The 10,705-nt window shown below is 51.6% G+C and overlaps 1 protein-coding gene across 1 annotated transcript; it reads right to left on the bottom strand.

Annotated features, from left to right (window-relative positions):
• Window positions 1-2,136: 2,136 nt before the first annotated feature.
• Window positions 2,137-10,539, bottom strand: exoc3 (exocyst complex component 3). The gene is made up of 15 exons (XM_084708320.1): window positions 10,416-10,539; window positions 9,773-9,928; window positions 9,191-9,410; window positions 8,801-8,973; window positions 8,401-8,613; window positions 7,495-7,790; window positions 6,103-6,220; window positions 5,729-5,854; window positions 5,332-5,432; window positions 4,902-5,012; window positions 4,418-4,559; window positions 4,120-4,242; window positions 3,711-3,872; window positions 3,239-3,360; window positions 2,137-3,157 (listed from the first exon to the last, which is right to left on the bottom strand). Exons 2-15 carry the CDS (start codon window positions 9,914-9,916, stop codon window positions 2,962-2,964), a joined length of 2,247 nt encoding a protein of 748 aa, XP_084564446.1. The 5' UTR covers window positions 9,917-9,928; window positions 10,416-10,539; the 3' UTR covers window positions 2,137-2,961.
• Between the last annotated feature and the right edge of the window lie 166 nt (window positions 10,540-10,705).

Raw genomic sequence — 10,705 nt, 5'->3', positions numbered from 1 at the left:
TCACAGTCAGGTCTCCCTCTCCACTATTCCGGCTTTGGTAGCCTAAGTGTGCTAGTTCATCAGAAAGCGTGCGTGTGTGAGTGTGTGTGTGGGGGGGAAGCCTGGCAGCTGTTATATACCAGGAGGGAGGCAGTGACGTGCAGGGGGGGGCTGAGGTCTGGGCGAGGGAGGGCCGACGGTGGTGGCTTTGGGGCTGGGACTTGTGGATTACAGGGAAGGGGATGGCTGGCTCCACACACCCAGCCCTCCCTGGAGCCAGACACCTGCCACTGAGATCTTGGTGTTGCTGCTCTCTCTCAGACTACCCAGAGATACAGGAGATCTGGCTGGGTATCTTGTGAGCTCAGTAGTGCGTTAGTTATATAGTTAGTTCTGTAAGGTTGCTTGTAGCTAAGAACATTTATTTTCTACCCTTTGAAGGACTTTTCAAGAGTCAACCACGTCGAACGACACGAGGAATCCGGAGCATAAATCAGAGACAATTTGTGCAGCTTCTTATTGTGTCACCTATAATTTTCTAGAGAATCTTACCCTGGAACCTCCCAGCGTAAATGAGTATGTCGGTCTGGTCATAGTGATCCATCAGACCAGGGCTAACTGAATAATGAAGGAACACTGCCCTCTGCTGGGCACTAAAACAGCTCCTGTTTTGTGGTTTTCGTAATGACCGGTAAATGGCACTTGGTGACCAGGATGGCATTCTGAAGAGCAGTTGGATATGAGGATCAAATCACATGGGAATTCATTCTGTAGATAATAATCCTGCCCTATAATTAAAACAATTGTCTATATATATGTATATAATCCAAATGACTAAAAGATCTATATTAGGCTCTGTGTGGTTGTGAAGAAAGGAGGAGAGAGCCATAGGATAGAAATGGCATGAATGAAAGAGAGATAGTAGAATAATTGGAGGGCTTACAGAAGGTTGAAAAAAAGGGGAGATGAAAAGGGCTGATGCCAAGAGGGAGACAAGAAGTCAGTTTGAAAGCCGTCCCATAGGCCCGCCCCTTTGCGTGTTCGCAATCCTGAGTTCTGAGTGGCTGACGTGTGCGTCTGTCATGCCAAGGCATGGGCTTGCGTGCTCCATTCAGCTGCAGAAGTGCATGGCCTTGTTTTGAGTCATGTCACGCCAAAGCCAGCCATCTCATTGGCTAAGTTCATCAGCATGCCTGAGGGGCACACCAATTTCATAGGACCTAAAAGCACAGATGAGTGTGTCCCTGTGTGTCAGGCCCTGTGACACGCCAATGTGTGTGTGACATAAATATGATCCACAACTGACATTCTCATTCAAACAAGAGCTCCCACCAATCGCAGCTCTCGATAGGGGTGTTCCTAAGCTTGGTGCGAGCCAATAGGAGGAGGAGCCCTGTCAATTATGAATGGTCACGCAACTGTGCTGGAGGAAGATTAGCATCTCCGTGGCAACGCTGGCCACGCTCTTGGCTTGTAGCTGTCACAGTGCATCAGTAGTCCCCCCTGCGTTAGACCAGGGTGACAACTGTCCCCTCAAACCCTGTGTGTGTGTGTGTGCGTGCGTCTGTTTTCCGCCACTCTGCTACTCTCACAACAGCTCAGCTAGCTAGCGTGCGATCAGATGAAAAATTTAGAGGAATTAGAGACGGAGTACCCAGACCCCCAATCAGGAAATGTGAGGCGCTCGCACACACACGTACGCACACACACACACACGCACGCACACGCACACACACACACACAGGGAGGGGGGGGGGCAGAAGGACTGATCAGATGAGGCGCTGGCACTTTACAGGAGTAGGCTGTCATATTACACATATTACATATTACACCAGTGTGGAGACCTCCAGGTAAAGTAGACTGGGATCAGTGAGTATGGGGAGTCAGGTGGCTGAGTGGTTAGGGAATCGGGCTAGTAATCTGAAGGTCGCCAGTTCGATTCCCGGCCACACCAAATGACGTTGTGTCCTTGGGCAAGGCTCTTCACCCTACTTGCCTCGGGGGAATGTCCCTGTACTTACTGTAAGTCGCTCTGGATAAGAGCGTCTGCTAAATGACTAAATGTAAATGTACACTACAGCACATGTCAAGAGTTCAGCCCACCTCACCAGTTTGAGCTGGAAGGAGAACAACCCGTGTGGACAGAGAGAGAACGAGGACCAGAGAAAAGGCTTTATTGACACATTGTTAACCGACACACATTCAACCGCATCATGAGAAAGATGAGCTTCAGACAGTTCACTGTACAATGCAGGGTGTGTGAGCAAGCTGAGGGGGACGGGGGTCCTTTTTTCCGTTAGACTATGTGTGTGAGCGTGCGTGCGTCAGGCCACATTCCATCTCGTCTGGAGCCCACCTGACCTCAGTATTCTCATGTTCCAGAGTTGTCAAGAGTCCAGAGCTGTCCACATCAGGTCCCTCCAGTCCTCCATCGTGTGACCAGGAGCTGGGACAGCCAGCGGAAGATACCGGACTGGAGACACCAGGGCGTCTGGATGCTGGTGTCGTAGCTGGGGACACCAACCCTCCCTAGGACTCCAGACACAGCCTCTCATCCACCACACGCTCATCCAAAGTGCAAAAATATTCAAAGTGAGATCATGGTCTGCTCTAGTAGTCCTGGCTGCTGCCTGTGTTTTCTGGTTGCCCAGCATGGGCCGTGTGTGTGCGCGTACACACACTGCATGGGTAACCTTGTTATTTTCACCCCAGAAACTCAATTAACCCCCTCCAACACACACACACACACACTCCCTGCTGTGGCCCCTTAGGCGTGAGTAAGTGCCTGGGCTGGGAACTGGGGCTTGTGGGGGCTGGAGCCCCCGTCTAGACTCCTGGGTCTTCCAGACAGAGGTTTGTCCTGGATTCTTTCAGTGAGCATCCAGGTCATGGTTCGGTCAAGGTTTTTTTATGCACAGTCAGCTCGTCAGAGGCCCAGTCCGAGCCTCGTTGAACCAGCCCAGTTCCAATCCGGTCCGGGTCCTACTTGAGCAGTTTGGGGACCCCCATGGATGTCATGGTGGTCATGCTCATGGACGGCACGGTGATGTCCTTGAAGATGGGCTGGGTGACGCCGGCATAGGAAGGCTTGTTCTGGTTCAGGGTCTCCATGATGGTCTGGCGCATGTCGCGACTTCCGTCGCCTCGCACAGCCAGCAGGGCGATGATGTGCTCCTCCCTAGACACACACACACCGTTACAAAGTAGCACAAACCTGCAGGGTGTGTGTGTGAGTGTGGTGTGTGTGCGCGTGCTGTACCTGATGTCAGGGTATTTGGACACCAGTGTGGAGACCTCCAGGTAAAGCAGACTGGGATCAGTGAGTTTGAAGACCTCGGCTATGGCCGCGATGGCATCACACAACCTGTCAGTGTCCTCGCCCTACACACGCAACACTCTTAACATTAGTACTAGTCCTCCACCAGAATGCACCAATTATTTCTTAAATGACAGGTGTAATCTCTATGTGTAGTCTCCAGGTGTATTCTACAGGTGTAGTCTACAGGTGTAGTCTACAGGTGTAGTCTACAGGTGTAGTCTACAGGTGTAGTCTACAGGTGTAGTCTACAGGTGTAATCTACAGGTGTAATCTACAGGTGTAATCTCCAGGTGTAGTCTACAGGTGTAATCTCCAGGTGTAGTCTACAGGTGTAGTCTACAGGTGTAGTCTACAGGTGTAATATCCAGGTGTAGTCTACAGGTGTAGTCTACAGGTGTAAATCCCTCCTCACCGCTGTGAGCTTCCTAAACAGGAACTTGAACTGTTCTGATTCCTTGATCATGCGCTCGGCACCCTCCTTCCTCTCGTCGGCGTTCTTGAAGCTGATCCTCTTCTGCATCACCGCCTTGATGTACTCCACCACCACCCTCCGATGGGCCTCGCTCGTCATCTCCTGCAGCACACACACATACAACACGCAACACGCTTAGCACACGCAAACACGCTTAGCACACGCAACACGCTTAGCACGTGCAACACGCTTAACACACAAGCAACACGCTTAGCACACGCAACACACTTAGCACACGCAAGAAGCTACACTGCAGTCGCTTCACCTCCTCGCTCACTCCACCCACAATCATCATTGTCATCATCATATGGTCATCCAATGTACCTGCATCCTGCAGGCTCAGGTTTACCTGGTTGAAGGGCTTCTTGATCTTGGCAAAGTCGTTGAAGTAGTCCTCAACCGTCACACAGATGGTGTCCACAGCGTGCGAGCCCGTCAGCCACTTCCTGGTCATCAGCTCGGCCAGGTGGTGCTGCAAGACCAAGCAGCCAATCAGACGGCCCGGCGTCACACAGCGAGCGCCATGACACGCACTAAGGGCAGCACAGTGTCTTCAGGAAGATTACGTGTTTTTTACAGGTATACATTCGTTTGTCTGAATCGTGCTCAAAAAAGTTGACCAATCAGAGTGCAGAGGAGTCCCTTACGTCCAGATCAAGGAAGACCTCGTCCAATAGGAACTGGCAGCCCTCCTTGGCGACCTCGCCGAGGGTTCTGTTGATGGGGGCGTCGTTGGCCATGGGCTCAGTGGAGCTCGAGTACTTCCGCTTTAGGCTGTTGATGGACTCTCTGTGGAGCAACACACACACACACGCACGCACACACGCACACTGTTCTCATCAGACATACGCCAAGTTGTGCTGGTACACACGGCATGGGGAGACCTGACCACAGACAGGCCAGAATGTTCCATCACAGCCCTGACTGCCCACAGGGAACGCAGTCAGAACTATGATGCTAATTCTGATCCTACTATTGTACTTTCGACAAGAACTATTTGTAGTTTTAGATGATATACTTTAAGCCAAAGCATCTGCGAAATGAATCAAAAACGTCTAAATGTGACACAACAGATGGTGGACATTGTTGGTGCGCGGCCCCTGGCGGGGGTGAAGGGTGACGCGGACGCACTTGAATGTGTGGCAGTTGTTGATGATGGCGATCATGTACTGGACGTAGCACTGTGGTAGCTGCCTGTCCTTCAGGTGATCCTCCTTATAGGCGATGGCTTCTTCCTTATACCTGCGCACCAACACAACACAGGGCGGGATTAGCTTAGCTTGAGCGCGCTGAGGTAGCAAGATCGTAAAGGGATTCACTACAGTCCCAGGGTTAGGGTTAGTCCCAAGGTGGACGAGCACTCTGGTTCACGTGACGTCATGATCAAGGTGGTGGAGGAGGAGTTACTTCCAGGAAGTGGAGCTACTTCCAGGAAGTGGAGCTACTTCCAGGAAGTGGAGCTACTTCCAGGAAGTGGAGCTACTTCCAGGAAGTGGAGCTACTTCCAGGAAGTGGAGCTACTTCCAGGAAGTGGAGCTACTTCCAGGAAGTGGAGCGGTACCTGATGAGGAAGGAGCTCATCTGCTTGAGACACAGCTGGAGGACTTTCTCCTTGAAGGTGTCGTCGATCTGGGCCGCCACCTGCAGGTTCTGCTCAAACATCTGGGAGGAGGGAGAGAGGGAGGAAGAGGGAGAGAGGGGGGGGGAGAGGGGGGGATGGGGGAGAGAGAGGGAGAGGGAAGGAAAGAAGGGGGGGGGGTTGAGGGTGTCAGAGAGGGAAGGGGGGGGAGAAAGAGAGGAGGGGTTGAAGGAGGAGGAAGAGGGGGAGAGAAAGGAAGAAGGGAGAAAAAAAGGGGGAGAAGGAAGGAGAGAAGATAGAACAACAGTTAAGTCACATTTCCCATAAGAAACTAACTTGGGGGAATCCATCCAGACAGGCAGGAGTCTGGCAGAGTTACCTGGAAGACAATGGCAGGCAGGGTGGTCTGGTAGTATCCATCCTGGTCGGCCTCAGGCTCGCTTTCCTTCTGCCAGTCCTTCTTGTCAGTCTCCAGGGCCTTCCTCAGCCAGCCTGTAATGTTAGACTGCGCAGGCAGACAGGCAGGCAGGCAGGCAGGCAGACAGGCAGGGCTGCCGTTAGCCTGTCTGTCCATCCAGACAGCATACAGCCTACTGGTCCAACATGCCTCATCGGAGGAAAGACGTGTGCGGATTTGCAAACTCACAGGGATGACGTTTTTTGGCATTTGTGAAAAACGCGTATGTGACTGTCGGGATGAGTGACTATCTTTGTGTTGTGTGTGTGAGTGTGTGTGTGTGTGTGTGTACTCACAGTGAAGGTCTGGACGTATTTGCTGAGCAGTTTGTCCACCACGTCCTGAGGTAGCAGAGGCTCCAGCTTGTTGATGTCACACTCTGACATCAACTCAGGGTTCCCCATCATCTCCCCACTACGACACACACACACACACACACACACACACGCACACACGCACACACACACGTCAGTGCAGTGGAAGGCTCGACCCCTCAGGAGCCACAAACAGACAGGAACATGAATATGATAGGCTGTCAGAGATGAGCACACCGAAGCTCATTAATAATGAACATCAACACGCGCGTGGCTCGTACAGAAACACAGCAAAACAAGATGCCGCATGTGCCGCTGGTCACGTGACTAACCCCCCCCCCCCCCGTCGCCCCTCCCTGGGGCCAGTCTGTAAGCCCCTCCCCTGGGCAGCGGGCTGGTGGGAGAATCGGATATGAACCTTGTGGTTGCCTTTGTTTGAACATCCCATAAGGGAGCTGTCCATTAATCCCTCCTCTCTACAATCCTTCCAGAGCACGCCATGCGGGCGGGTGTGCGTGTGCATTCATTGGATTATCTGCACCAGCCCTGCTTAGTTCACATGCCATGCAGTGTCTCTCGTGTCTAAGAGCTGGTTAATGTTAAATATTGAATGGATGGTTCTCGTCTGTGGTGAGGAGGCACGAGACTGTCGGGAGATGTGCTCGCGTTTCACGATGAGGAGAAAATGCACCCTGCCTCGCGGTGGGCGTACAGCGTAGCGCGCACACTCGGTGCGTCGCACAGCCAGGGCTCGGAATTAACGTTGTCCCGTCGTCCCGGAGACGATGTCTGGGACAGTTCAACATAAACTGTGGGACAATAGACCATAATAATATAAAATGCATATACCAGTGGTTCAACACGTTGAAACACGAGGCGGGTGAAATATATATCATCTCATTTAGCTCTAGCTTAATTCCATAAGCTATAAACAATGAGTTCACATTACAAGCGCTGCTATGTGTTAGGCGCTGGACTGTGGAGTCCTCATCAAGGATGCAAACCTATTTAGCAAAGAAATGGCTAATATATTTTCGAACCTTTTCAAACTTTTTTCAAACTTTTCAAAACTATTTTCCAAAATGTTTTTTTTTTACTTTTCTAAACTTTTTTTGAAATATATATTTTTCAAACTTTTAGAAACATTTATAATATGGCCACACCAAGAATTGTGACTATATGGATTACTTAGTGTTGCAAATAACCTACGCCCATGTAAAAATAAACTGGGTACTGGGACAGTGATGGAAAAAGTTAGCTGCGAGCCCTGAGCACAGCAACGTACACAAACAGCTAAGTTATCTCGCCGGTTGAGCTTCAAAAAGGTCAACCGAGGTCAAAGTTGAGCGCAGTGCACAGTCGGTCGAAACTTACCTCTTATAGGTGTTGAGGACCCAGGTGAGCAAGGACACGATCTCGTTGGCCTCCAGGTCCTCGGAGGTCAGCTCCTGGGTCCTCAGGGACACAGCCACGTGGTAGAGCTTGAAGAAGGTTTCAAAGGTTTTGTAGTGGGGCGGGAAGCACTGCACCATCAGGTTCTTCACCACCAGCAGGTCGTCCAGAACGTACTTCCTGGTGATCTCCAGCAGGCGCACCAGCCACATCTTGTCCGACTCGCGCGTCTCTGACTGGGTGCCCTCGATGCGACTGCTCACCGTGCCCTCCATGACCTGGTGAGACAAGGGAGGGAGGTATGACAGGGGAGGGGGTGAGACAGGGGAGGTGGTGAGACAGGGGAGGTGGTGAGACAAGGGAGGAGAGGGAGGTAGACAGGGGAAGGGAGGGAGGTAAGACAGGGGAGGGAGGTAAGACAGGGGAGGGAGGTAAGACAGGGGAGGGAGGTAAGACAGGGGAGGTGGTGAGACAGGGGAGGTGGTGAGACAGGGGAGGAGAGGGAGGTAAGACAGGGGAGGTGGTGAGACAGGGGAGGTGGTGAGACAGGGGAGGAGAGGGAGGTAGACAGGGGAGGGGAGGGAGGTGAGACAGGGGAGGGGGTGAGACAGGGGAGGTGGTGAGACAGGGGAGGTGGTGAGACAGGGGAGGTGGTGAGACAGGGGAGGTGGTGAGACAGGGGAGGTGGTGAGACAGGGGAGGTGGTGAGACAGGGGAGGGAGGTAGACAGGGGAGAGGAGAGAGGTAAGACAGGGGAGGGATGTAAGACAGGGGAGGTGGTGAGACAGGGGAGGGAGGTAGACAGGGGAGGGGAGAGAGGTAAGACAGGGGAGGGCAAAAATTCTAATGTGAGCAGAGCACGTGGACCACCAGAGCGTCCCCCAGTACCTGGAACATCTTCTCCTTCCAGCGCTTGGGCCGGCCTGGGGGCAGGAAGCCTGTCTGCTTCTGCCGGTCCATCATGCGCCGGTCGATCTTCTCCTCGCGCTCGATGATGCGCACCACAGACACCAGCATGGTGGGGTCACGCCGCACCGTAACCATGGAGCGCTGCAGCACCATCCACAGCTGCTTGGCCAGCTCCTCCGACAGACCCTGCACCTGGGGGGGGGGGGGGGGGGGTAAAGCAAGAGAGAAGAGTACAGCAGAATGGAGTCAGGCAGAGTAATGTAGAGTAAAGCACAATCGAGCAGAGCAGTAAATATGCAGAGGAGATGAGGGCAGGACAGGTCAGAGTGGACTACATAAGATACTCAGTCTGTAACTCCCTATATGGCTCCCAGCCTACCTCCCCAAAGTAGTTGCGTATGAGGTTCATGTCGTGGGTGTTCTTGCTGTCCATGCGGTACTGCTCGTACATGAGGTCGTCGCGGGAACACTCCAGGTCCATGAGCTTGCGGTGGGCTTGCAGCAGCTCCGCCTGCTCGATCAGATCCTGGGTGGCCTGCACAATCTCTGGGACTGCATAGGGAGAGACGCGGCAACCGTTCACACACAGAACACAGAGAGGTTGTGACACGTCACAAGCTATGTGTGGTTTAAGTTACTTCAAGACCATAAGTACAAAAACGAAATCCAAATTCCTGTGTGGTTCTAAAAAAAAACTTCTTGAGGTTTCTTATGAGTTCCCTGTAAGTGGTCAATTCTTCTACCTGAGAAGATGTTCTCCACGTTCTACCTGAGAAGATGTTCTTCAGGTTCTCCACGGCGGAGGCCAGCTGGCTGTGCTGCACCACGGCCTCCTTCACATCCTTCAGGTTCTCGATGGTGTTGATGCTCTGCCTCCAGTCCTTGCTGACGTCCACCAGAGAGCTCTGGATGTCCTTCACGTCCACCAGGGCGTTGTGGAGCTGGCTCAGCCCTGTACGCACACCGTCAAGCTGGGACTGAATGGCAGCCTGGGGGGTGGGGAGTGGGGGCAGTTAGTGTTTAAAAAAAAAGTCTACCACGCAAATGTAGAATTGGGGGTGGGGGAGGGGGGTGTCTCTCTTAAGTACACAGTAAAGGTAAACCGTGGAGTCCATATAGTAATCTATACACTTCTCTAACATGACGTTTTGTCTAGGCATTAACATTGAAGAATCCAGACCCAAACATTTTTGGGGGGTCAAAATGGTAGAAGTGATTGATTTCTATACAATTATTTGTCAGAGAATTGTGCACAGCGTGTTCCTTGTCTTTAGCTTGTAGGACAGTGATACTTCTGCACGTAAGTGTAACAGATAGGTTGTAACGGTCTCGAGGGAAGGTTTGAAGTCACCTTCAATCGAGCTTCTACTGACGCTTTCTTCCGCGCCTCGCGCCGGCGATATTGTTCCACCTTGTCCAGCTGATCCGAGCGCTGCAGCATCCCGGCCACCCGCTGCACGGCCGTGGCTTCGGCCTCCCGGTTGGTCTCCTCCATACCAGCGTCAAGCTAGACCAAACATCCATCGAACGACAATCAGACAATACCCTACAACAGAGTGGTCTCATTCTACTAAAACCCACAGCGACTGCGGAAAAGCCAGCTAAAGAGTACTGTTTTGTTTACACAGTCGGGTTAGCTAGCGAGCTAGCAAGACGAGGCTACGTTGGTTTGAGCTAGCTCAACTTATTCACTGTAGTTATATTGCTAGTGTAACAAGATCCATACGATTCAAGCAAGTGAAACTTAATTATATACTAATTCCCGAGTAACTACTGCCGCGAACTTTTTGACAGAATCTAGGTCGAAGTACTTTATCAACATGGTTCTGAAAATAGCTAGTTGGCTAGCCAGCCCCGCTTTCACATTCACAACACATTAGCCGACTGACACGGTCACAACATGTCGGGGAGAAGACATACACAGGCCCAGAGATAGAAATAGTCAACGGAAATTACGTGGCCTATCATAACAGTAGACTACAACATATTCTTACCAATTCCAGCAATAAGTGTGAATGTAAAATCTCGTTATATGAATCTCATATTAATCCCAACAACATCGACCGCAGTTTTCCTAGTTGCCTGTTCCTGGTTGACAACACCCGTGTGCTCGGCCCCGCCCAATAGCAGCTGACAGCAGCGTGCTTACAGCATCAGCAGCGCGACGATTTGACGTAGTTCCATTCTAACCGTGCATTTGGATTTACAACTTCATGATTTCTTTTGAGTTTTATAGGTTGAACTTCCTAACAATTCATATATATATATATATATATATATATAT

Source organism: Hypomesus nipponensis, chromosome 10 (genome assembly GCF_054491055.1).
Source record: "Hypomesus nipponensis isolate SF chromosome 10, ASM5449105v1, whole genome shotgun sequence".
Lineage (NCBI taxonomy): Eukaryota > Metazoa > Chordata > Actinopteri > Osmeriformes > Osmeridae > Hypomesus > Hypomesus nipponensis.
The sequence above is the reverse complement of the archived record's forward strand: the minus strand, read 5'-3'. Positions and strand labels throughout refer to the sequence as shown.